This window comes from Sinocyclocheilus anshuiensis, unplaced genomic scaffold (assembly GCF_001515605.1).
Source record: "Sinocyclocheilus anshuiensis isolate Anshui unplaced genomic scaffold, SAMN03320099.WGS_v1.1 scaffold997, whole genome shotgun sequence".
Taxonomy (NCBI): domain Eukaryota; kingdom Metazoa; phylum Chordata; class Actinopteri; order Cypriniformes; family Cyprinidae; genus Sinocyclocheilus; species Sinocyclocheilus anshuiensis.
In genome coordinates this window covers 487,052-514,596 of record NW_015555715.1, presented here as the reverse complement: position 1 = coordinate 514,596, position 27,545 = coordinate 487,052, and the positions used below count along the sequence as shown (strand labels likewise).

The 27,545-nt window shown below is 37.3% G+C and overlaps 1 protein-coding gene across 3 annotated transcripts in view; it reads right to left on the bottom strand.

Annotated features, from left to right (window-relative positions):
* The window catches only part of LOC107672258 (inositol 1,4,5-trisphosphate receptor type 2-like), a 93,232-nt gene that overhangs the window by 57,147 nt on the left and 8,540 nt on the right, over window positions 1–27,545 (bottom strand). For 2 of the 3 annotated variants that reach the window (XM_016465371.1, XM_016465372.1), the window contains exons 2-26: window positions 24,176–24,246; window positions 19,564–19,679; window positions 19,338–19,424; window positions 18,428–18,586; window positions 17,405–17,503; window positions 16,944–17,027; window positions 16,676–16,822; window positions 15,926–16,021; window positions 13,555–13,605; window positions 11,665–11,813; window positions 11,075–11,174; window positions 10,826–10,989; window positions 10,525–10,666; window positions 10,279–10,437; window positions 10,028–10,200; window positions 9,142–9,261; window positions 8,825–9,007; window positions 8,443–8,694; window positions 8,186–8,333; window positions 2,698–2,845; window positions 2,389–2,576; window positions 2,130–2,250; window positions 1,954–2,005; window positions 859–1,027; window positions 568–735 (exon numbers count right to left, since the gene is read on the bottom strand). In XM_016465371.1, coding sequence (XP_016320857.1) covers window positions 568–735; window positions 859–1,027; window positions 1,954–2,005; window positions 2,130–2,250; window positions 2,389–2,576; window positions 2,698–2,845; window positions 8,186–8,333; window positions 8,443–8,694; window positions 8,825–9,007; window positions 9,142–9,261; window positions 10,028–10,200; window positions 10,279–10,437; window positions 10,525–10,666; window positions 10,826–10,989; window positions 11,075–11,174; window positions 11,665–11,813; window positions 13,555–13,605; window positions 15,926–16,021; window positions 16,676–16,822; window positions 16,944–17,027; window positions 17,405–17,503; window positions 18,428–18,586; window positions 19,338–19,424; window positions 19,564–19,679; window positions 24,176–24,246 — 3,346 coding nt within the window. Of the gene's footprint in view, window positions 1–567; window positions 736–858; window positions 1,028–1,953; window positions 2,006–2,129; window positions 2,251–2,388; window positions 2,577–2,697; window positions 2,846–8,185; window positions 8,334–8,442; window positions 8,695–8,824; window positions 9,008–9,141; window positions 9,262–10,027; window positions 10,201–10,278; window positions 10,438–10,524; window positions 10,667–10,825; window positions 10,990–11,074; window positions 11,175–11,664; window positions 11,814–13,554; window positions 13,606–14,240; window positions 14,296–15,925; window positions 16,022–16,675; window positions 16,823–16,943; window positions 17,028–17,404; window positions 17,504–18,427; window positions 18,587–19,337; window positions 19,425–19,563; window positions 19,680–24,175; window positions 24,247–27,545 lie in introns of those variants that run through there. The other variant, XM_016465373.1, reaches the window with a different exon arrangement.

Genomic DNA, 27,545 nt, shown 5'->3' with positions numbered 1-27,545 from the left:
AACTCAACTGTTTAACTCTAGGGGAGTTGGAAAATGAGCCTATTTTCAAAAATAGTGGAGTGTTCCTTTAAGCTTTAGTAATTTTGTTATGTGCTTTTGTCATTACTATTATTATTTTTTTAAATATATATATTTCTATGTAGCTTTAATTTGTGTTTATTTCAGTTTTATTTTTAGTAGTTGTAGTATTTCTTACTCAGTAACTTGAGTGAAAATTTAAAAAACAACTAATTGAAATAAGTTTTTTTTATTTTAAGTTTTTCATCTAAATTATTTATATCAGCTTCATTTCAATGAATGAAAACATTTTTAATGGTTTTAGTTAACGATAACAACACCGTTATGCTTTCTGACAACAATAACAAAAAAATATTTAAAATGATTATTAAACTACAAGGATAAAAACACAATGTGCATTATGATTGTTTTATTACTAATATCAGTAATATGAGTTTATCACCATTTATATAATATAATGTTGGTGAACATTATTTGGAAATTAGCAAATCTGCCGCATTATAATTTAGCAATATGCTTGCAGTGTTTCTCCTGCCAGTAGGTACATACCTCCAAATTCTGCTCTTTGTTTTGATTCTCAGCATTGTCTTCATTGCCATAACCTCCATTCTTCTCGACCCACAGCTCAGACTTTTCCACTGTCAGACGTAGCTGGTCCAGGCTTGCCTTAATTTTCTTATAATTCTCCACATCCTCCTCAGAAACCAGCAACTGGACCTGCAAAACAAACACCACCACTAATTGGCAAATATGTTGGTCTATCATTAAAACAGACCATTTAAAACCAGAGCCAGTCTCCATATATTGATAAGAAGTCAATAGTATGAGTGAGAGTGAGACCTGTTTGAAGGCCTGCAGAACTTCGGCTCTCTGGCTGAAGTGTTTGAAGATGAGCTGAAGAGAGCCAGAGATCAGTGGAGGGTAGTCCTGCATGATGAGGTGAATAAGCACCCGCAGAAACGTCTGACCGCCTTCATCATCGAGGTCCACCGAGTTCCTCTCCTTAGCACTGTGAACACAACAACCCAAGATCTGATTCAAAAATGACGGCAATCATAACAGAAAGTGTTTACATAGAAGTCCTAAAGACAACACCGCAAAAAACAGCTAGTTTAATTGTAAGGGTCTGAGACGGTGGAAAAAATGCTCCAGGATGACAGATATTTAAAATGTGGGCTGGTAAATTATCGAAATATAATCTAGCAGAGAGTTTATTGTGTTAGGTTATATTGGGCATTGTTTACAGCTACTTGATGGTGATTTGATTATGTATTAACAGTCATGTTTGTTCATATTGTTGTTTGTTTTAATTCATTCAATTTAAGTATTTGACAAATAGACAGCACACTGCTTCTTTTTATTGTAAAAAAAAAATCCCACAAAAACGTAAAAATTCAATGAAAAGAAAAAAAAAATTTCAATAAAAAGAAGGTTTATTTACACTACAGATCAAAATTTAAGGCCAGTAATTTTTTTGGTTTGTTTAAAAAATAAAAAAATAAACACAATTTTTACATTGTTACAAAAAAATCAATTTCAGATAAATGCTGTTCTTTTGAACTTTCAATTAATCAAATCCTAAAAAAGGCATAACGATTTCCACAAAAATATTAAGTAGCACAACTGTTTTCAACATTGATAATAATAAGAAATGTTATTTAGCATATTTTAGCATAGAATGATTTCTGAAGGATCATGTGACACTGAAGACTGGAGTAATGGTGCTGAGAATTCAGCTTTGCCATCATATAAATAAATCCTATTTTAAAATATATTAAAATAGAAAACATTATTCCAAACGTTATTCCAAATTTTAACATTATTTCACAATATTATTGTATCGACAGTCTGACTGATACTGAATCGAGCATCACAATGGTTCAATCATATTTTAAACACAAAAAACAAACATATTTCAAGAAATCATTCCCTCACCTTCCAGAAAACATATTCTCTGCTTTCTCCGCAATCTCTTCAATGTTTGGCTCTGGAACGTACCACAGTAATATTAAAACATACACAAACATACCCTTGAAACAAAAAATAAACTAATCAACTGCATGGTGTGGTTGGGAATGAATTTATATTACTGTATGTCATGAAACTCTCACCAGCCATGACAGGAACTTCTGCCACTGAAGCAGAAGTGTCCAAAGTCTGGTCGCCAAACTCTTTTTTATAGATAGACAGCAGATAGGTGATGCGGTAATCGAGTCGCACATTCAGAATGAACTATAAATAGAAAAGATGAAATATAAAAGAATGCCAACATTTAACAATCTCCAAAACTTCAACACTTGAACTTTGTGTTGTATAACTGATAAATTTAGTTCATTGCACTAGACATGCAACAGTCTATAAGGGCATCACCTGCAGAATCTCAATAATCCTGAGCTTGGTGTCCATCACCATGACGTTCTCATTGTCATGGATACAGAGTTGCTTTCCGTGGATTGGCTGAGCATCAGGGAGACAGTGGGGCATCATCAAGCCTCTGCTCAGAACCATCTGAGTCACCATCTCACCCACACCGTGGATGGTACGCATGACATTATTACCTACACAAGCACAGCCTGAAGTGTTATACTGCCTCAAGGACAAGCAGCTATTTTCTTGCAAAACAAACACTGAAGAAACATTACTGGAGGGAAAACAGACAGCTTTAAAATGGGGTCTCACCTCCCTCAGGGCTCTTGTTGAGTTTGAACATAAATGTGGAAGTGGGTTGGACAATGTCCAGGATGGCCAGCAGGGTGCGCGTGAGGCACAGCAGCTCATTAAAGCTGTAGAAGCCAAAGTAGACCAGGTTACGTGCCAGGTGGACCACCTGTTAGAGCGACAGACAGAGAAAAGCCATTAAAATTCAAAGTGGTAGAGACTGAATCATTAGTATTCTGTTAGAGCTAATGCAGCCAATCTGCTCTGTCCTCTGGACACATCACATAAATGTTGGGAAGGTTACTTTGGAAATGTAATAGGTTACAGATTACAAGTTAACCTACTTAAAATGTAATAAGTAGTGTAACTTTTTAATTACTTTATTAAAGTAATGTAACTGATTACATTTGATTACTTTTTGATTACTTTTCTAAATTTCTAATGTTTTCAACTGTTAATCATTTTCAAACATGTAAACCAGGCAGGGTTAAACTTACAATATGTGCTCAACACTGATAACTGTCAGACTTTCGAAATCCTTCATCACTTGAATTAAGATTATAATATTTTCATTTTAAAGGAGACACTGGATGCAAAATATCTTCATTTGCATATAAAGGTGTCTTAGCAGTGTGTGGACACAACCACCCTACAATGATCAAAATTCACTCCTTTTTTTTAATCCCCCAAAAACCTAAACAGGATAAGTCTCAATTATCAAGCCATTTTGATTTTGGAGTGAACCTTCAATACCACGGCTGAGGTGAGACCCTTGAGCAAGGCACCAAACCCCCAACTTTGTTGGTGTGTGTTTACGGTGTGTGTGTGTGTTCACTGCTGTGTGTGTGCACTTGGATGGGTTAAATGCAGAGCACAAATTCTGAGTATGGGACACCATACTTAGCCATATGTCAATTCAATTCACTTTCACTAAATTTGTTTATGTCTGGCTGCACAAATCATTTTACTCCAGGCAGCTTTCTGAATGAGGCACAATTCAAGGCAGGTTTTGTTAAAAAGTTAAAACTCAAGGCTGGATCGGTACCCATTGTTCATGATCCAATGACAGGAAACACTGGAATCTAACAATGCCTTAGAAAAAACAGTTAATCTTAAAAAAAATAAAGCATATACATAAACCCTATCGGATAAGCATGTTATAAACTTCTGAAACATTGGTGTTTCATATTTTAGAGCAGTCACTGCAACTTATGAAAGAACTCAATTCAATCTGTATGTGGGAGTGTGTGTGGAAAAAATTCAGATGTAACCCCCTTTGTAATCCTTAACATTTTCATAAGTAACTGTAATTTAATTACACATTTTTTCTTAGTAACTGTAACTGATTACAATTACTTTTATTTTGTAATTAAATTACGTAATTCCGTTACATGTAACTAGTTACTCCCCAACACTGCACATAATACACTCAGGAAAAACATCAAACCTGGCACATGAATACAAAAAAAAACAGACACACAAGCATGAAGTACAACATTAGTGAGTTACAAGCTCCATGTGACTGATTAACTAAAAAGAACTGACGACACACTTTGTGCTTTATGTTTTTGATTCACTACAGAGAACCAATGCAATTGTTCAGGAATCAGTTTGGCTTACTAAAAATGGCTCATAAAGGACATCCTTTTGGAATCAGACTACACTGGGTGTGCTTTATTTTTGATTTACTAATAGAGTCATTTACTCAGGAAGTGGTTGGACTATACCAGTCAGGCTGTATGGACGAATTTGATTTACTAAAAAACAGTTTTTAAGGGTCATTCATTTGGGAATCAGACCACACTTGTCATGCTGTGCTTTTGATTCACTAAATAGAACCAAATCTTTAGAGTCATTCGCTCAGAAATTGGTTGGACTACACCAGTCACGCTTAAAAGATGGATATGATTCATTAATAAGCAGCTGATCATAGTGATTGGTTCAAGAATTGGACTATATTTTTTGTGCAGTATGGTTTTGATTCACTACAAAGAACTAACTTATTTGAGTCAATTGTTCAGGAATCGGTTGTACTACACTGTTTGCACTGTATGAACAGATCTAATTTACTAAAAAAAAACAGCTCATAAGGGTCAATAATTGGTAATCGGACTAGTGGTTGACCGATATGTGTTTTTTGACAGCCGATGCCGATATCTTGGAAAACAGGGTGGCCGATGGCCGATATAATTTTATTTATTTTAATTAATTAATACAAAAAAAATTATTAATTGAATTTGAATTTAATTAAATTAATTGAAATTTGAAATCATTTGAAAATGGATTAAAAAATAAATGTGTTAAATAAACATACTTATACTTTAGATGACAAAGTATTTTTCACAAATAAATAAATATTTAATAAAAAATATAATAAAAAAAGGAAGTAAACACTGTAATAGAGACCTGCACTCCCGCGGGAGTACCGTGCGACCCAACGCAACAGGGTGCGGCGCGTTGACTCTTGAAGGACCAGCATCACATCCTATTGTACCACTGTTTGAAGAATTTATCTTCCAGAATCTGGCAGTAAGTTTTGGGAGTTCATTTTTAGTCCATCTCGAGATTTTATCTGTAGAAGATAACCTGCTTAATAATTATGCGGCTCGAACCCGCAACCTTCGGGTTACAAGTCCGATTCTCTAACCATAATAATAATAATAATAATATTATAATATATTGTTTTTTGACAGCCGATGGCGATGCCGATATCTTGGAAAGCAGGGTGGTCGATGGCCGATATAAAGCCGATATAATAGTATTTATTTAAATTAATATTTAAGAAATTTGAAATCATTTGAAAATGGATTAAAAAAATAATTTGTAGAATAAACATACTTATACTTTAGATGACAGTATTTTTCACAAATAAATAAATATTTAATAAAAAATATAATAAAAAAAGGAAGTAAACACTGTAATAGAGACCTGCACTCCCGCGGGAGTACCGTGCGACCCAACGCAACAGGGTGCGGCGCGTTGACTCTTGAAGGACCAGCATCACATCCTATTGTACCACTGTTTGAAGAATTTATCTTCCAGAATCTGGCAGTAAGTTTTGGGAGTTCATTTTTAGTCCATCTCCAGATTTTATCTGTAGAAGATAATCTGCTTAATAATTATGCACACCTGAATATAAGGCGTTTTTCACTTCCAGCCTTCATGAACAATAGGCTAATATATAGGTTATAAGTGATTAAATACAAGATTAATAGTAATTATTAAGATTGATGTTGTTTGGAATTGGTAAAATGTGCTTGGAAAAAAATATGATCAGAATATCAACTTGCGCAATAATTATGCATGCACTGTATTTTTCCTCTTCTGCTGTCGCAAGAAATGTTGTGAGTGGTTGTCAAGGCAGCCAATCAGAATTTAGCAGCCTCGTCTCTGATTGGCTGGAAGTTGCACGCGCAAAAGAGAAGGTCTGCACACATCCAAAAACTTATTTTAAATGCAAAATTGATTTTCGTGTGCTCTATATACTTTTTTCTTTGTGAAACGAACGTTTTTGTACTTGTCAAATGCACTTTTGTGCGCTCAAAATATGATCTTTCGCACGCAGAATTGTGGCAGAGATCTAAGCCTATAGGAGCAGGACAAAACATAAATGTCGTAGGCAGGAGCGGGACCAGATAAGATATTTTTCTGCGGGAGCGGGAGGGCGTGGGACAGAATCTTGCGGGAGCGGGACTGAAAAATCCGTCCCGTGCAGGTCTCTACAGCGTAACCAACAGGGCACTCAGTATTCTGGGAAGTTTGTGTGCATTGGAATCATATTTTTTTAAATAAAGCCAAGGTAACACACATTTTACAGCACACAGTGGAAATGACATGAATATGACAGTGGGCAAATGCATAAAGCGCAGCATAATTTGAAATCACGAGTTTAAAGTTTGTCGATCGCGCGTCTCCAGTGAAGCTGAACTCTCCACCTGTCAGCATTCAATTCACACGGACCGACCGTCATGCAGACTACACGCGATCATGCAGGATACAAATGCACACTTCACACGATCTCACAGCTGGATTTGACTACGTTTGCAAGGTTTGTGGAATTAAATGTTCATTAGTCATTCAAAGATTTGTTTAAATGATATAAATGCATATTTGCTGAATGCTGACGGCAAACAAGAAAATATTATAATGTTTGCCTTTCTATTACTAATAATATAAAAGCAATCGTTATGATACTTTTTGTATACATTTTAATTCCTTTAACTGTTCTATGGGATTATTAGACAGACTTCTATCCGTATTAGACAGAACTGTTAACGACGACAGCGAACAAGAGGGAGAATGTGAGCACTGTGTGACATCTGATTATTAGATAGACTTCTATCTATATTAGACAGAACTGAACGACGACAGCGAACAAGAGGGAGAATGTGAGCGGTGTGTGCTCTCAGGTGCTGCCGTTCTCAGCACCGTCAAAATAAAAGTCCCGCCTCGAACGCATCGGCCAAACAGAAAAACGTATTGGCCGATGCCGATATTTGAAAAATGTCAAATATCAGCCGATATATCGGCCTTGGCGATATATCGGTCGACCACTAAATCGGACTACACTGGTTGTTCTATATGTTTTTGATTCACTAAATAGAACCATTCGTTCAGGATTCAGTTGGATCACAGCAGTCACATTGTATGGGTGAATTTGATTCACTAAAAAACAGCTTATACTCTAAGAATCATAGGATTGGGAATTGAACTACACTGTTTGCATTGTATGATTCTGATTCTCTACAAAGAGTACCAACTCATTTGTTTGGGAATCAGGTGGACCACACCATTTGTGCTGTATGGATAGATTTGAATGATCAAATTCATTTGCCATCAGACTACACTGCTTGTGCTGTGTTTTTGATTCACTAAATAGAACCTGCTCCTTAGAATCATTTGTTCAGGTATCAGTGGACTACAATAGTCACACTCTATCAATGGATTTGATTCACTAAAAAAAAGCAGCTTATATGAATCAGTTCAGAAACTGGACTACACCGTTTGCACTGTAATGATAAACTTGATTTACTAAAAAAAAAACTCAAACATTCATTTGGGAATTGGAATACACTGGCCATGCTATGATTTTAATTTAATAAAAAGAACCAACCCACAACTACAGTGATTTCATGACTACACTAGCTACACTATATGAATAAATCTATATCACTAAAAAAAAACCCTATAAAAGTCATCAGTCTGAGAATTGGACTACACCGTTTGTGCTTGTATGGTTTTGATTCACTTTAAAGAATCAACTCTTTAGAGTGATTCATTGACTACACTGATCATACTATATGAATAAATCTGAATCACTAAAAAAAAAAAAAAAAAGGTTATAAGAGTCGTTTGTTCTGGTATTGGCTACCCTGGTCAGGCTGTATTTTTCGCACTGTAGATTCAATAGTGGTGTTGGCTGAATAGTAGAGCAGGAAACAATGCTCTGTCCACATTGATGGAAGATTACATGTGTGAGAACCGTTAATGGAACCAAACATCTTCTCACCTCAAGAGTCAGTTCATTCTTCTCTCTGTCTCCAAAGGGATCAGGCTGACTGAACACATCTTTGAGATATTCATCCACAAAATGCATAGTAGGGGCAAACTTTCTCTTCATCTCCTCTCTGGACGTGTCTCTGAACTCATAATCATACCTGTTCAACCAAATGTACATTCAGACAAACTGAACAACACAAAGCAGTTTTATAAATAAAGCTGCATAATACTAGAAGCACCAGTGAGAAAGAGTTCTTTCCATCTTACTCATTGACAGAGATCTTGGAAGGTATCTCAGTCCAGAGACGCGCATAACGAACGGGCACCACGGCCTCCTGTGGGTCACGGTCCACGTGCATGTGCAGCATTAAACGACAAAATGAGGCACGAAGGTTGTAAGGCAGGCAGTCATCAAACATGCAGCGCAGGATTAGATCTACTGGCAGCTGATTGGAAATCTGATTGATGGCCAGATACTGCCGGTCCAGGCACATTTTAGCGAAAAGATTGAGTTGACACCTGAGAATGGATAGACATTCATATGTATTCCAATTTAAAAAGAAACAAAGAACCTGCTTAGAAGATTATAATATAAAATATAAAATAAAATAAAAGACACTATCTTCCAAGGATGTGATTGAACTCTCACCTGTAGTAGGTGATGATGTCAATGTCCAATTTTTGTCCATCCTTGGTATCCTGGGCCAGGTGGCGGATGGACTTCCCATGAGGCTCTTTGTCGTTATCATTCCAGTATAGCCACACCTCTTCATCATCACCATCCTCCTGGATTAAAGATGACTCCAGAGAGGTCTCTGTGTGTGGGATCAGTCTAAGGAAACACAAACCCAGTCATATATTTTAACATAAATGCAAAATGATCTTGTCACTAACAGAGTTTCATCCCATAATTCTGAGTCCTTGTTATACAGCTAATCTCAGCAGGCAGCACAGAGCAGATCTCACTTGGTCTGGATGAGGATGTCTGCGTTGATGGGGTTCAGCATGAATTTGCAAATTAGCTCCTGAGTGATAGGAATGGCTGTTTTGTTGGAGACGCAAAGGTCAGACAAATAATCCAGAAACCTGGGGGAAAAGGCACAATAAAATACACAATTAACTTTGAGACCACACTAACCAATGTGAAAACAGCACTTGTATCAAATGCAAGAATCAAATCTGAACGTACACTACTGTTCAAAAGTATCAGTAAGATTTCTTTTATTCAGCAAGAATGCATTAAATTGATCAAAAGTGACAGTCAAGACTTTTACATTGCTAAAAAAAGATTTCCGTTTCAAATAAATGCTGTTTCTTTTAACTTTCTATTCATCACAGAATCCTGAGAAAAATGTATCACTGTTTACAAAAAAATATTAAGCAGCACAACTGTTTTCAACGGTGATAAAAAAAAAAAATCAACATATCAGAATGATTTCTGAAGGATTATGTGACACTGAAGTTTGAAGTAACAGCTGCTGAATATACAGCTCGGCCATTACAGGAATTAATTTTATTTTTAAATATAAAAACCAAAATGCTATTTTAAATTGCAATATTTCATAATCTAACTAATTTGGAATCAAAATGATTCTAAAAGGACAAATAAGAATCTTAAAGATACAATCCTACTTGGAAAAAAAACAAATTTTTTTTTTTATATCCAGCAGAATATTACAGTACGTATCTTAAAGAATTCTTCAAGATCAAGATCTCTTATTTGATCCAATACACTGGTTCCAAATTACAGAAAATCCATTAGTTTTCCTTCAAGATTTCATTTTCATTCATTTTCTGCCTGTATTTGTTAGTGCCAAACATTTGAGTGGATGTCTAAAACTCTGGGTCAGACCTGGGCTCTCGGTTCCTGCGCAGAAGTTTGACAAAGGTCTCAATCTCACGTGCAGTGATATGTTTTTCTAACAGCTTGCGGTTGTTGTGCAGGAGAGCAGTGATTGTGTCTTCGGCCAGGATCTCATAGCCGATTTGAGCCTGCATGATGGAAAAATTCTTGGCTATGTACTCCTGTGAGAAAGAGGATACGTGTATTAGTCTAATGGACAACCCTAATAATTGGAACTGATAATTGAAGATATTCCTTGCCTGATTCTTGCGGTAATCTTGTTGGGAATGGCGCAGAATTCTGTAACACAATTGTAGCATGTACTTAAACGGAGCGTTGCGCTGCTCCCCCATATCCTCCAGTTTCGGCATGAGCGGGTCTTTAATCTCAGAAAATGGCGCTTTAAGAATTCCAAAGATCTGCAAACATAAAAATTACAGTCAGAAATCTGCCACTGAATCTACGATTCTTAAAAGAATCAACTTGAGATGACTGTTTGAGCAAACCTGTGCCAGGATGTTTTGCTCTCTCATGAGTTTCTGCCTCTCTCTGCTGGGGTTCGAAATGACCACAGACAACACGTCCTGTCCATTGTTTGGCACGTCGCACACAAAGAAGATCAGATCCTCCAAAAGCTTAATAGTAAACCTGAACATAAAAACGTAAGATTAAGTACATTTTTGTGACTTCTGTGTGATCTGAGCTTCATATATTTCTATGCAATTAACAATGGACAATGCTAGTGTGCAAAAAAAGGTCTATTGTTACCACACCTTAACAACTTCAAAGGTCTTCAGTGACATATACCTGCGTTCATTTGCTGCTGCAAAATTGCTGATGCCCAATATACGCACATACATCTCCAGGACCTTGTTGGCATCGTTGGCAAAGTCCAAATCTCGGACCTCTGATAGGGGGACAGAATTCATGGAAAATGCCTCCTTGTCCTCCTTCATTTGACAGGTGCCGATCTATTCGAATAAACAGAGAAATTACATGAGCTTTCGTTGACAAGACTAGTTTTTCTTCACATAAAAATGGAAGGAAATAAACAACCTTGAGCATAACGGGTCGTTCCTCCTCAACATCAATGGGAATGTTAGTACTGGTCACCCAAGTGTTTGTGCACAAGTGCCTGAGTCTGACATAGGAATTCCTAAAAAAGGAAAGTACATTCTTTAAATGAATCGAACCCATGACCTTGCTGTTCATAGCAACATACTAATTTGTCAGCAACAGTAAATACCCAAAAGTACATGTGGCATAGTGTGGACTCCTATCCCATTGACAGCACGTAATGGGGACTTGAATAAAAACTAATCTGAACAAATGGTTTCATAAGTATATTTTAAAATCTAAATGGTTGCTCTAAAAGGCTTTGTGAGCACTTGAATTCATTGGAAGGACTTGTTCTACAATCATTACTCCCTTTCAAACCCTTACTGCTGCTTTTTCACACCTACATCTCTTAGCTTGCACTTCTAGACAATTTTGGTGCTTATATGAATTGCCTCTTTAGGGTAAATTGCTTGTACCATTTCTCATTTTGGATAAAAGGGATTTTGCTAAACATCTAAATGTAAGTGTTTTCATTCTAATTTCATGGTTTCCATGATTAAAAGTCATTTTAGTGTATAAGAACTAACCTGGGAACTAGGCAGTCTGCCCGCTGTAAGGTGGTGGCATCCAGTTCAAAAAGAGAGGCGATGTCATTGCCATGGGGCACTGACAAAAGGGTGTATGGGATCTTGTAAGCCTGCCACTTCTTTTTAGAATACAAAGTGCCTGTGTTGGTCTGAGGTTTGCACAGAGAGACAGGCGAAGGTCACATTGGTGTATAACAACCCACATATGACATTGCAAGTACCACTGAGTATGCATGTACTGTTCCATTATTACTGGTTTTAAATATAATGATTTGCACTTATGGGTTACTGTATGTAATTGTTCTATTCTTTCATTATTTTTACATGAAAATATTCATGGTGAGACCTCAAACCAGGGTTATTACTGTTAACTAAAATTAAAATTAAAGCCATAGTTTTTTTTTTTTACTTTAATCAAGATTAACTTAAAATGAAAATCTTAAATGTTTTATATTTTCGCCAGTTGCCAAGGAAACGTTTCTCATTTTTATTGATGTACTAAAATAACTAAAACTGAAATAAAAATTAATAAAACCATATATAGACATTAAAAAACAAAAACTAACAGAAATGACAAACACAACAAAATGACTAAATGGAATTAATTAAAATGAAAATGGAAAACATAAAAATAAAAACTAATTTAAACAACAACTACAATAGTATCTCAATAATACTAAAATAACAAAAACTGTCCTCACTGAATGATAAAAATATATATATATAAATAAATAACAAAAATAAATAAATGTATTTACAGTAATGCAGTTCCAATGGAAGTCTATTTAAAAGCAGAAATATGCAACTCTTATTTTTGTTAAAGCTCTTTTTTGGTGTTACAAGGTCATAACAGGATTCAAAGGTTGCATATGACCAGACAAGATCGCAAGCTATTTGACCAACCTAATCTCATGTTGAAACTTACAATCTTTATGTCTTGTGACTCTACTAACATAAAAGAGTATGTTTTAACATTTATTCAGTTCCATTGGTAGTGCGCTACTGTAAAAACATTTTTGCTTGTTTTTAAAAAACTGAAAACTGTTTCGACAACATTGAACCTGCAATTCCTACAATGGCCAGCAAGTAGATCTAGCAAAAAATCCAGAGAAAAACCCAGAGGTCATCTACAGTGAGGATATTATGCAGGACAGCATCTGTGGCACAGACTGTTTTCACCGGAGCTTTTTGATGGAGGGCTATTTGGAGAGCAGCATTATAAATTCTCCTCTGCTCTGACTCTCTGCAGCTCCTCTGACTCACTCCTCCACTGAAGCAGACAGCACGTCTGCCTGACTCTCACGGGGCACCCCCAGATTCAGACATTATGTAAGGAGCCCCCGCTGCAAGCGTGTATGCGCATGTTTGTCTGCGAGGCTGCTGAAGCAGAATGCTAATACAGTGGAAAGGTGCAGTGAGAGACACAGGCAGAAGAAAAAAAAAATCTTCGGAGAGTAGGAGGACGGGAGTTGTCTGTTGCAGCGTGAAGGAGGGGAGAGAGAAACGGATTACGTAATAGTGAAGTTGTGCAGGAGAGTTGGGTTGGGCCGCAATGCTGTGTTGACGAGACAGAACGAGTTCTGTTTACTTCAGCAGAGCGAGTCAGACACAAAACTTCATATAAAGTTCAACACAATCAGCAAATGTGTTTAATATACTACAGTCTCACATCAATGTTTTATCGATCATCAGACATGCCTAGATAGAGTCTGCACACTTCAGTCACACTGTGTGGTAACTGTGGGAAAAAATGTGCGGAATTCTGGTGAATGGGTAAAGGAAATTCTTTGGAACTCAGTGGATATTTCAGTGGAATTCTGCAAGCTTACATTCCAGGCCTAGTTATGACTCTGATTGCATAGGCTGGCATCCAAGTGAGGTCTGACTTACCTCGTTTTTGGTGCTGATACTGTCGGTACGATCTTTAAAATCAGGATTCATCTGAAACAGAAGCACAAGTGTTCATGAAAAGCCTTATGGAATACACACAGACACAAAGGGGGGTTCTTTCAGCAATTTTATCTCAGGCAATAACCCCCTGTCCGCACTGTGCACAATGGATGGCTGTGACTGATTCTACACTACGGTGACAATAACACTGAGAAGACTGCCACCTGCAGCCCATCATCTGTACTCCCAAAAATATAAAAAATAATGATAAACCTCTCCAGAAGTACATTATATTGTTTTGAGAAAAAAAAAAAAAAAGTCACCAATGCTGCATTTATTCGATCAGGAATACAATAAAAACAGCAATATTGTGAAATATTATTACAAATTAAAATAACAATTTGCTAATATATCTTAAAATGAAATTATTTCTTTGATGGGAAAGCTGAATTTTCTTATTATTTTTATTAAACATTATAAAATATCACATCTTATTTTTTTAATCCTTTTTTTCTTGTTATTCATTTCTTATTATTAACAATGCTAATAAAACAGTTGTGCTACTTAATTTTGATGCATTTTTTAAGATTACAATTCTTTGTAACAATATAAAAGTCTTTACTGTCACTTTTGATCAATTTAATGTTTTTGCTGAATAAAAGTATTCTTTAAAAAAATGTATTGACCTTAAACAGTAGTGTGTCACGTTTAAGCATTAATTTTGTCTCCGATATTTCTCCATAAATTCCCTAGCAGAAATAAGAACAGAAACAAATGAGATTACTGTTGACATTCAGTAGAAGTACAGAGCTTTGGACTATTTTTAAAGTCTGTGACATCTTTTCTACAGTTATTAGCCCCTTTCACACAGTAATGCCAGTAAATTGCCGTAAATTTACCGGAACGACTTTACCGGTAAATACAAAAATGCGCTGTTCACACAGGCAATGACGTTGTCTTTTTACTGGTAAAGGACCATTCACACATCAATCCTTTTTTTCTTGTTATTCATTTCTTATTATTAACAATGCTAATAAAACAGTTGTGCTACTTAATTTTGATGCATTTTTTAAGATTACAATTCTTTGTAACAATATAAAAGTCTTTACTGTCACTTTTGATCAATTTAATGTTTTTGCTGAATAAAAGTATTCTTTAAAAAAATGTATTGACCTTAAACAGTAGTGTGTCACGTTTAAGCATTAATTTTGTCTCCGATATTTCTCCATAAATTCCCTAGCAGAAATAAGAACAGAAACAAATGAGATTACTGTTGACATTCAGTAGAAGTACAGAGCTTTGGACTATTTTTAAAGTCTGTGACATCTTTTCTACAGTTATTAGCCCCTTTCATACAGTAATGCCAGTAAATTGCCGTAAATTTACCGGAACGACTTTACCGGTAAATACAAAAATGTGCTGTTCACACAGGCAATGACGTTCTGTCTTTTTACCGGTAAAGGACCATTCACACATCAGTTTTAAAATTCTGGTAAATTCTGTGGCATCATTAACCGGAAATGACCTCTAAACATCTCGTTCTGCGTTCACACACAGCATCATACCGGTAATTTACAACTTCTCATTCCGGTAAATGTAAATGTACATTTATAACAGTATACTTTGTGTTTTACTACCTTGGCATTAAATTACAGAAAACGGGTTAACACTGTGTTTCTAAAACAATGGCTGAGGAAGCGACGGCAAAAAAAGACTTCTTTCTCTCTTCTGAGCAATGTAATCAATCTCTCAATATTTTTTTTTCCTCTTTTGGAAAGTCATAGAAACGCTCTCATGGATTTTTTCATTTGTTTTTGGGGCAAATGGGAACGTAAAAATAATATTTGTTGTAGTTTCCGTTCACCACTATAGACGTTCAACCAACTATGATGACTTCCACTTCAGAGAACCCTGAGAAATGTGAAAAGGGTCCATAAAATTATTTGGAATATTCAGGTTCAGATAATTCGGTGTTGGGAGAGTTTGATGAGAAATGATTGAGTTGTTGATATTCTTCTTAAACTCCTTGCCGTCTACAAGAAACAATAGAGATCTCAGAAAGAGCTGCTAATACATTCTGACATTCTTCTGATATCAGCATTCAGATAATGTGTTATTGATTTCAGGGTCAGTTGAGTAAATGCAGCTAAATCACCCAAATGGTGCGCTAGTGAGTTTACTGCTCTGGGAAAAGCTTCATGTGTGCAGCATGCAAATAAATGTAAACCACAGGAATTCACACAAACCACACCATGTCAAACCATATACTAAACAGCTCTTTAACCATGACTGAATTATGCAAAGCAGGGAGAACGGAAAAACCGGATGAGTTTCGGGTAAGGACTAAACAATGTAGAGATGGAACGTGCACCTCTGCCGCAAGGTAGTGGCCTGTGGCGAGGTGTTTGAAGCGAAACAGGCTGTTCCACTGGCCGGCTCCTCCTCTGCAGGGGTCAGAGTGTACAACCTGAAGCACACAGGACAGGATGAGAGACTCCAGATTAACTTCTGAGTAAGAACATACACTACCGTTCAAAAGTTTGGGGTACGATTAAGTAATTTTTTAAAGAAATGAATACTTGTACTTAGCCAGGACAAATTAAATTGATCAAAAGTGACAGTAAATACATTTATAATGTTACATAAGATTTTTATTTCAAATAAAGGCTGGTATTTTGAACTTTTCATTCATCAAAGAATCCTAAAAAATGAACCAAAGTTTCCACAAAAATATTAAGCAGCACAAATGTTTTCAACATTGATAATAAGAAATGAAGACTGGAGTAATGGCTGCTGAATATTCAGCTTTGTCATTACACTTTAAAATATTAAAATAGAAAACAGTTCTTTTAAAATGTTATAATATTTCACAATATTACTGTTTTTACTGTATTTTTTAATTAAAAAAATTACAGCCTTGGTGAGAATAAAATAATTTTTCAAAATCATGATAAAAAGTCTTATTAACCCCAAACTTCTGAACAGTAGTGTGTACCCCATTTAAAAATCATAAAATGTTATGATACATTTTACTTCATTACATATAGAGAACTTTAAGTTTGTGAACTCAGATCAGATAAAAATAAGAAAAAAACGTTTACATCATCGTACAAAATTATACCTCCACTTCCCATAGAGCTTTTGAACTGGTGGCAGAGGTTGCTGATTGGCGGAGAGTGGTTCGTAAGAAGACATACTGCTGTTTCTTGTACTCATCACAAGTAAGAAACTTTTCTTGCTCAGCATGAAACAACCTCACCACATCCCCCTGAGTGAATCAAAGAGAGAGACCCAAATGATTAGAGAGATATTATAAACCACAATACAAAACAAACCCAAATCAATAGACCACTCCTAACATATCTAATAAACCACAACATAAGACTCACCCCTTTTAATATGTCATCTCTGTATTTACAGAATTTCATGAAAAGAGTGACCTTCCAATTGGTGTTGCAGTTCAAAGCGTTAACCTGGCAGACGGAAATACACATCTTTATTTCCATTACTTTTTCGTGACCTTTCTTTTCATTTTCATTTATTTGTGATTGAAATCATTTTGATTCCAATTTTTTTTTTAAACTGGCCTGATTGATTCACTGATTTTTTTTTTTTTTCACAAATCAAACATTTCTACAGCTTTGCTATAGAAACTTCCATGACTTGTTCAAGCTTTCTAACATTTTATCAATGTTCATGATTTTTCCAAGCCTGGAATCCAGAATTTCCCCTCACATTTCCAGGTTTTCCACCACCATGGGAATCCGGTAATTAATACAATGCATCAGAACCTGTGACTCATCATGTGATCTCATTAACAGTGCTACCGAGAACACAGCTGGTGTCTGACCTCTCTGCAGCCATGGTTATCCAGGAGTTCGATGTTGCTGGCGTGGAGTGGCTGCCCCGCATTTACAGGCATTAGAACCACTTTATCTCCAAGCACCACCTACAAACACACACAACACTGCTTTCAACATCAGCTGTTTCTGTTGTTTCACCATTTCAACAACAAAAGAAACAGAATAAAAGAAAAATCACATCCTGTGACATGGGGTCATTAAAGAGCAGATACTAATAAAAAACGAGAGCACATTATTCAACAGAACAGAGAACTTGTTTATACACACAGATATAATATCCATTGCATGCTCAAATAGGTAGTGTAAATGCACAGTTTGTGAAGAAAATGTGAGTGAAGTGTGTTAAGAATTCTGTTCCTCTCTATACACAACATAACATTGCATGAAAAAAAAATACCGTCATGTAACGTGAAACCGGTATAATTTTGAAAAATACCGTCATATACATTTTTGGTCATACCGCCCAGCACTACATCACAGACATCCAGTATAACTCAGAACTCCAGCCCCTGATGTCAACAGTGGATCTGAACCTGTTTGGATGCTATTTAATAATTCTATTCCGATTTGGAAACTATTTGCATACTAGATCTGAAAGTATTTGGATATATTTTAATAATTCAGGATTGAAAGTAAAAATCATGACAAAAAAAATTAAGCAACAACATTGTGTGAACATGGTTCTGTAACAGGCTGTTAGGGTTGCATGTTACATGCATGTTAGCATACTGCAAACTTCTCTGTGTACACACACACTGCATGCGCCAAACTATATATTAGATACCTTCACAATTCAGTTGCTGAGATGAAAACAAGAGGAGAGACCAGATGAGTTAACACAACAAAATGTTCATATAACGATGAGAGTTAATTAGCTTTTTTAAAATGGGTAAATGACCCATTACCAATGATGCAGTAATGCAGTAGAAAAACATGATAAAAGTCAGAACCTAAACCCACTTCAGTCATTGTTTCTTAAGTGTTTGTTGTGTTAGTGGAGCGATGCCTACATTGTCTCCTTCACTGCGTAGCTTCCAGAAAGGCTGGATGCAGAACCAGGAGCCCTCATTTCCCGAAGGGTCCAGAGAAACACGCATGGCGTTCTTCTCCAGCAGGGCCGGAAGACGCTTATTCACTGTCAGGTACTTATTACTCTTAATATGGAGAAGCTGAAAATATAAGGAAAGTGTACTGTATTTAAAATACTGCACTACATACATTATCATTCAAAAGTTTGGGGTCTACAGTATTTTTTTTTTTTTTGAGTGCTGCATTTAACTGTTCAAAAGTGACAGTAAAGACATTTATAAAATTACAAAAAATATATTACAAATTTCAAATGCTGTTCTTTTGAAATTTCTATTCATTAAAGAATCCTGAAAAAAAATGTATCACTGTTTGTAAGTAAAATAAGATGCAATATGGACCAGTCATGATTCAAAAGTGAAAAGTCTGGCTCTGTGAGAATATAATATGATACTAAACTGAAACTTTCAGTTTACTATCAGATGCTAGGCTCACATAGCCAGACTTTTGATTTTCGAATCATGTCTTTGAAAGTAAAACACAAGGCCACACACAGGCACATGAATTTCAGTCAAGTCAGTAGCCTTGAAAGCAACTGCAAAACTCAAATGGAGAGGCCCTTTGGGTCAAATAAGTTTCGTAAAACATCTGAAACCATGGTTTTTGTGTAAGCCCATAGAAGCACTTAGATTAAAGTGACCAATCAAACAGGCACTTATTTCTATCGGTTCTGGAGCCGTATATCACAAACACTGTCAAATGCCTCTTTGGCCCTTGAGCGGTGCACTGGCAGCCTTGGCAACAGTGTGAAAACAAACAGAATGTTCTCAATGTCCAACCAAAAGTGTAAAAAAAAAAACATTTGTTGATAAGAAGAGGGAAGCTTGACTGTACCTGTATAACCCGACTATATTTGACAACCTCTCCCAGTAATTTCTTCTTCTCAGTATCATTCTGTTTTTGCTCCATTTCCGCTGCATGCTGCAAAATGTAGTAGAAAGGACAGCAAACTATAATTAGCAATCCCAAAACGCCTAGTAATAGAATTCTATTGCATAATCAGTGATGTTAAAGAACTAAGATGCATATATACTGTCGGCAGTCAGTGTTATAAGGGCACCTGTAATTTCTTGAAGAGGTCTCCCTGTGTGTTGTTCCCATGTTTTCCCTGTTTTGCCTTCCAGAACTGTCTCTGTGCAGAGTACCTATTCATAGGACACACCTTGAAGAGACAATCTAAACAACAGAAAGAAAAACAATTCTATTAGTTGCTGAATTTTAGTTTCCCTTTTGAGGGAACTCAAACTGCGTCCTAGCGGTTGCTATGGGGAATGCCTTCAGTGTGACCGGTGTCTGAAGCACATGTCTAAACACGACGATAACATTGGCCGGCGACAGCCTATGACGTCACTACCAGCGCGACAAGAGTATAAAAGGGCACTGGGAGAATACATCATCCTCTTCTTTGTCTTCACTGCCGTTTGTTTATGTTAGCAGCTAAGCACGACTAGGAGTGCATGTTCTCTCGTCCGAGGCTTTGCTCTGATACCCGAGGTTTCACACGACCCGTGTGTTGTGTGTATGGTTGAGAAGCAAGCGCGTTCAGCTCTTGAGAGAATTGAATGTGCTCATCGCACTCATTGCACTTTCTTTGTGGATAGGTGTGAACTGAACATGTTTGACTCACAAGGAGGCAGATTGTGCTAATCGTGATGCATTCACGGGACTACTGAAATGGGAGGCGAGTACTTCACCATTTACCCGAGACTGTAGACAGCATTTGCATGAGTGTGTTCGCCTCTTGTGCGAGTTGAACAAGCTCATAGCGACGCATTGGCAGCGGTTTCTGTTCTCGCATGATTTCCGAGGGAATCGAACGCTTGAACGAAGCGTGTTTAGGAGCTGAATACATGCTCTACGTTGCGGTCGTGGTGATAATTCTCTGCCTATCACCTGCGGTTCGAGACAATTAGTCGGACCATTCGCGGAGTTTATAGGCAGAGCATGGAAGGGACCTGACATTATAACTGCACCCCAGGAACCCATGCTGTGAGCCTTTACTTTCATTTCAGGGTTGTATGGCTCTCTGTGAGCCTCCTCTGTCTGAGAGTCGGGGTTGTAGTCTCCATGGGTTGGGACCTCCCCCCTGTCCTGGGAACCTCTTGTGTTGTATGGCCTCCTACAAGGCCTCCTCAATTAGGCTCCTCCTCTTTCTCAAGTGTAGGCTTGCAAACCTCCTTGATGCTTGGCCCTGAACTGAGCTAGTGCTCCTTACCCGCGAGTGGTGTAGTTGAGTACCCTGCTCTCTGGGGCTAGGAGTTTGAGTGTACTCCCCTCGTGCTCCTGAGGGCCACCTGTGAGTACGTTACTGGCGCAGAACCTGTACGTCTCTGGTACAGAGTGATATTGCGTACCCTGCTCCCTGATGACCTCGCTGGGTGTTTTGGCTTCAAGAAGCCACCCTGGCCAGGGTGCTTATGAGGTGAGCTAATTCATATCTCGCCCTGAATGGCTCCTTGAGATCTAAGCTCCCTGTGACCATTCTGCACATGCACTGAGCTTGAGTTCTCCTCTCATTGAGTTGCTGAGTAACTGCACTCTTGGAATCCCGCTCTGCAGTCATGATAGGTTGCAAGGCCCACTATGGACCTCCCTGTTACACTGCCCTTATGGTTGAACCAGTGAATCTCTCCTCTCTTTGTGAGTGACTTGAGTACACCATTTCCCCTGAGGTATGAGTGTGATGGCACTTCCTTCATTCTGAAGGCATATTTACATTTAGCAGACGCTTTTATCCAAAGTGACTTACAAATGAGGACAATGGAAGCAATCAATATCAACAAAAGAGCAATGATATGCAAGTGTTATAACGAGTCTCAGTTAGCTTAATGCAGTAGCAAGTTTTTTTTTATTATATAATAAATAAAAAGAAAACAGATAGAATAGAAAAAGAATAGAGCAAGTTAGTGTTAGAGGACTTTTTTATATTATTATTATATTTACATATTATTTATATTATTTATATATTATTATTATTACTATTTTATATTATTATTATTATTAGCATATTATTGAGTACTTGCTCTGAGGAGCCCTAATCATGTGCATGAATGGCTTTGGGTCCCTTCCTGTTTTCGTGGTTGAGCTGGCATTGCTCCCCTTGGTTATAACGATGGTACAAGAGTCTGTCGCTCCCACAAGCCTCTTCAGCAGGCTCCTTTCAAGCCTAGCTGCCTCCTTTCTGCTACCCTGTTATACAGCCCTTTCTGGTTGAGTTTGGCAGTGCTCCTCTCACTACGAGAGGATTGCCTATGAGCCTGTTGCTCCCAGGTTGAGCATGTAAGTTCCCTGGTCGATTTGAAAATTGTGTACTCCACTCTCAGGGCTCTCAGGGCCTCAGGCAGACAGGTTGTTGGCTATCCTGTAGTCCCACTGGGAGAATTAGGGGTATATGTATGAAGTCCCCCTAGGTGACAGGCCAGGGTCTGGTGATATGGTGAAATATAGATGCCCAGCCATATCCCCTTAAAGGAATCACATTGTTATCTGATTCCAAGCCTTTGAGCTCTGCCCTGGGACTGGGCTTCCTTGTCAGCCCTTAACAGGTAAGTTATTTTGGGTATGTAGCTCGGGCCTTTGGCAGAAGGGGATAGTGTCACTGACAGCTGCTGATGCGTCCGAGGGGCGACTCCAATGGTTTCACTGCGGAGTTGGTGCTTAGTGCTCGCCTCCGAAAATATGGCATGCACTTCCCTCAGCATGGCAGTGTGGGTATTCCATTCATAGAGGACATATTCCTAGAGGACGCAGTTCGAGTTCCCTCGAAAGGGAATGTCTCAGGTTACGCATGTAACCATGGTTCCCCCTGAGATGGGAACGAGACACTGCGTCCTCTTTTCTTGCCATGCCTCAGGACGCATGCTTCGTTATTGCAGATGAAGAAGCGGATGACATATTCTCCCGGCACCCTTTTATAATATGGTCGCGCCGGTAGTGACGTCATAGGCTGTCACCGGCCAATGTTATTTTCATGTTTAGACGTGCTTCAGACAACGTTCACGCTGAAGGCATTCCCCATAGTGACCACTAGAGGACACAGTGTCTTGTTCCCTTCTCAGGGAACCATGATTACATGCGTAACCTGAGACATTTTATATATTTTATTCACAAAAAAAAAATATCTAGAAATCTATAGTATAATTATAGTACATAATATTATTTATGTGTGTCTCTCGCTCTCTCTCTCTCTATATATATATATATATATATATATATATTATACACATATGTTTTTTAATTATAAATATTATATTAACAATATAAATATTATTAATATAATATTATTTTCTTTTTTTATATTTATAATAATATAAATAAGAGGTATTTTAAGTTGGTTTCAGTGTCATTACTGAATCCAAGCGACTGTATGATTTTTTTTTACAGGCTGTGTCTTTGAGTTAAATAAAAGGACAGGACTGACAAACACAATCTGTCATTTTACTCCAGCAAGTCAAAGTTTATCTGCTAACCTTCAGGGAGCCACTAAAATGTGTCTATAACAGTGTAAAAGTTTGATTATTAAAGATTTAAGAACATTTTATACAGAATTTTATAAATAATTATTGACACTGAGATTACATGAATCTTGGCATAAAGGTGCGGACACATTTACCATCATTCAGCAGATTTTTGCAGGCTAAATCCAGTCAAAGGAATCCAAGTGATCTGGAATTTCCCATGAGGATGAAAGATTTTCCCACAGATTTCAAAACAAGTTCAATTTGGCCACATGGATTTGATACGTTGACCAACAGAACGCTGCTTGGTTTGAAAGTGACTTTATACATTGCCAATCTATTGATAATAGACAATGGACCTTTTATCCTGCAAAATCTTGCTGAAATTTCGGTGAAATGTGCTTATTGTATTTTACCATTATTTTCATTTTCTGGTTAACTATTACTTCGCAAAAATCATCAAGTACATAAAAAGTGCAAGTTATCACATGGGCTTTTGTGTTCAAAAGCACAGGAAGCTTGTATTGACTTGTAGTGAACATCCCTTTAGAGCTAGCATTTCAACAAAGCCCTTCAGCATAGTTATAGCTATTTCTGATTTTTGTACAGTCCTCCAAATTGCACTTGAGGAACAACACTGTTTACCCACCTCTGCTTACAATTCTAGTCATTAGGCAACAGCAAGCACCCTACTGAGATCTCACTATAAAGCTGAAGATATGGGGACAGCCTGCGTGCGTGGCCTTGGCAAGAGCAAAGATTCAGTGTGTAGGAGGCTGTTACTGCTCAAGGGCTGAATAATTAATCAGTGGCTGAGCAGTTGTAAAGAAACACACACACAGAAAGCTACAGCTACGTATTTATTTTGCCCGGTGTTCGGATTTCTTTTGCCTGCCACTTTTTATTGGTACTACAATGCTGGGGAAAAGTAGCGACGCTAACTTAACTACATTTTTCTTTAGCACGTAGCTCAAGTTTTTCAAAACAGCATAACAAGCTACTTGTTCCACCAACTAGTGTAGTAACTTGTAGCACAGCTATAGCTTGACTGTAGTTTAACTACTTTAAATTATGAGCAAGATGTAGCTTCATAAGCTAATTTCAAATTAGCTCCCATCACGGTTATATCAATAACAACAATCCACTGGCTAATAATGGTGCTAATATGTTAGCATTGGGTCATGTAGTGTGATCAGTCTTGTCGGACTGACTCACCTCTGAATTTGTCTGGTGGGTTTGTAAGATCCCCAGCCTCAGGTTGCACCACACATCGGTCATCCACCAACCTGAAGGGGCAAAATATGACAACTTATGTCAAATTATACATTGAAGGATGGGAAACAGAAAATTACAATTTTTTTAAAGACAATTTTCTTTCAATTAGACTTAGACTTTGTTCAGACAAGCAGCAATAAGCATCAGATTTTTAAATATATATTTATGGTTTGACCCTACAGTAGACAAGTGTTTCGGAAAATGTATGGAATTATAATAAGAAATATTCTGTAAGTGTCACGAATCCGGTCCGTGGTCTTCCGTCTGCATATTTAATATGAATATCTTTATTCCATATGAAAAGCATGGTTCTGTAATTGTGTGTGTGTGTGTGTGTGTGTGTGTAATAAATTTCAGCAATATTTTAGTTTTCATACAGTATCCATTTTCAAAACTATGGGTTGATTAATTGGTTATCGGCCAGTTATCGTATCTGTAAAATCCACTATCTGTCGACCTCTAACAAATACACACATTTTTGCTCACTCTTGTCTTAAATAACTAACTATGAGATGTTCACTGTTTGAATAGAGTATACATTTATTGGAAATAGTCTCTTATGTTCTCTGAGGCACCTTATTCAGCATGGCATGTTGAGAATTTAAACTTGAGAGTTTAAAAGACAGACAAAAAAGTCCTCTGATATCAATATAAAATTAAAAAAGTCTTTCAAGACACAAAAAAAAAAAAGACTTAGTAGGCTCAGCATTGTATATTGAAGTAAACTCATGAAGGACTCAATTGAAAATGCTTGTAATCCTAAATCAACAAACTATTCAATTCTTTGAATGCAGAGCATATGCACTCTATGGTCAATGCAAACCCACACAGTCAAATTTAATTACACACTATGCTCAGTTGCTGTGACCACAGGCTGTCTTAACAGAATAGGTTACAAAAAAATAATGTTAAAACCTTTCAGAACACAATTTTGTTTAGTTTAAAGGAATAGTTCACCCAAAAATGAAAATCTGCTCACCCTCAGGACATCCAAGATGTAGATGCATCTGTTTCTTCATCGGAACAGATTTGGAGACTAGCGTTGTATTACTTGCTCACCAATGGATCCTCAGTGAACGGGTGCCGTCAGAATGAGAGTCCAAACAACTGATAAAAACATCACAATAATCCACAAGACACCAGTCCACCAATTAATGTCTTTTAAAGTAAAAAGCTTCATGTTTGTAATAAACAATAAATCCATCGTTTAGATGTTTCAACTTTAAACCACTGCTTCTGGCCAAAATATGTGTCCATAATCCACGCTTCCTCCAGTGAAAAAGTCCATCCCCCGTTGTTCTCTCACATCAAAATCCAGCAACATATTTGTTTAGAATAGTTTTCGCTTGTGCATTTGTGCTTGGTGCTTAATTCAGATAAGACCGCTTTTTAACTGGAAAAAGCAATATTATGGATAGAGGACATGCAGCTTTTTGCTTCACAAAATGTCAATCAATGGACTGGAGTCATGTGATTAATTTGTAATTTATCAGCTGTTAGAACTCTCATTCTGACGGCACCCATTCACTGCAGAGGATCCATTGGTGAGCAAGTCATGTAATGCAAAATTTCTCCAAAACTCATGTACATCTTGGATGGCCTGAGGGTCAGTAAATTACCAACAAATGTACATTTTTGGGTGAAATATTTCTTTACTATTAACCTTTTCAGTGGTGAGTTTAAAATATTCTAGCGGCCCCCCAGAGTGAGTTTTTTTAGGCGACCGTTATTTTAGAACGTTTCCCCTTATTGTTTCCATGGCGACGCGTCATGCTTGTCACGTGACACACCGCGGCCACAATAACACTGTATGACAGATGGATCGCTTTTATTTCGCTTTTCATTTTTTATTCAAAATATTCATGAACTTGCTTACCATTTCATGAACAATCTGATATTCCGATTCACAAATATGTGTAAATGAGTGCATTTTGTCGTTTAAAAACCTTTCTAAATGATCTTGATCGTGAACTGTAACGTGAGATGGGCGCAGCCATGTTCGCGCTGCAGTTCAGAGTCCTGTCAGTCGGATTTACCGCACGTGAATTCATCAATTTCTCCCGAAACACATGCAAATAAGAAGAATATAGTGAATTTTATAGTTACTTACACTGTGTGTATCTGATAGATTCACAAATATGTGTAAATGAGTGCATTTTGTCGTTTAAAAACCTTTCTAAATGATCTTGATCGTGAACTGTAACGTGAGATGGGCGCAGCCATGTTCGCGCTGCAGTTCAGAGTCCTGTCAGTCGGAATTACCGCACGTGAATTCATCAATTTCTCCCGAAACACATGCAAATAAGTGGCCTGTGAACTGGGAGAAGAATATAGTGAATTTTATAGTTACTTACACTATGTGTATCTGATATTAATAAAACACGTAGGCAAATTATATTTGAATGGATTGTTATTGCTGCTTCCATAAACATCCGTGCGTATTTTATAAACTTTAAATGTATTGTTTTACTAGTACTTATATGTATTTAAATGTCTGAAACCTAAAAAAAACATTATGTGGTTAAAAACACTGAATAGTTGTGATTATATGACAAGTGCAGCGCCGTCTCAGCATCAGCCAAAGCGCGAAAACGCAGTTTGAATTTGGCAGTTATGTGACGTCACCGAACGTTCTAAATCCCATATGTGGGACTGTACCGCTCAACAGATTAACAAACTAATTTTAGAGCCAATTTAACCAAAATGACTCTCCTTAAACATAAAGAGGCTTTTTGTGAAAGCCTGATCAAAGTTTAGATAAAGGAGGAAGCAGCAGTGGTTTTTTAGGCCTGATAAACATACCAACATCCAGGCTTTCCCCACTGTTATAGTTCAAACTAAAAATAAGCAATTACTTATCAAGGGCAGCTCATGGTTTTCTTAAAGGGGTCATATGATGCGATTAAAATTTTTCCTTTCTCTTTGAAGTGTTACAAGCTCTTGGTGCATAAAGAAGATCTGTAAAGTTGCAAAGACTAAAGTCTCAAATCCAAAGAGATATTCTTTATAAAATTTAAGAGTCAGCCACGCCTACCTAAAACGGCTCGTTCTAACACGCCCCCACATGTCTACTGTCACTATCTGGGAAGATGTGCATAACGCCACCCAAATGTTCACGCAAAGAAAGAAGGCATAACTTTTATTCTAGCTGTAGTATTGTTGCCGCCGCCACCATGTCGTGAAGGCGCTGTGTGCGTCATTGTGAAAGTGAAACTACTTTGTTTGGCCTTCCAAAAGAGGACGATATCGCTTTGTCATGCCTGGAGCTGATCCGTGCTGGTCGCTGAGGAAATACTTCAACTTCGCACTG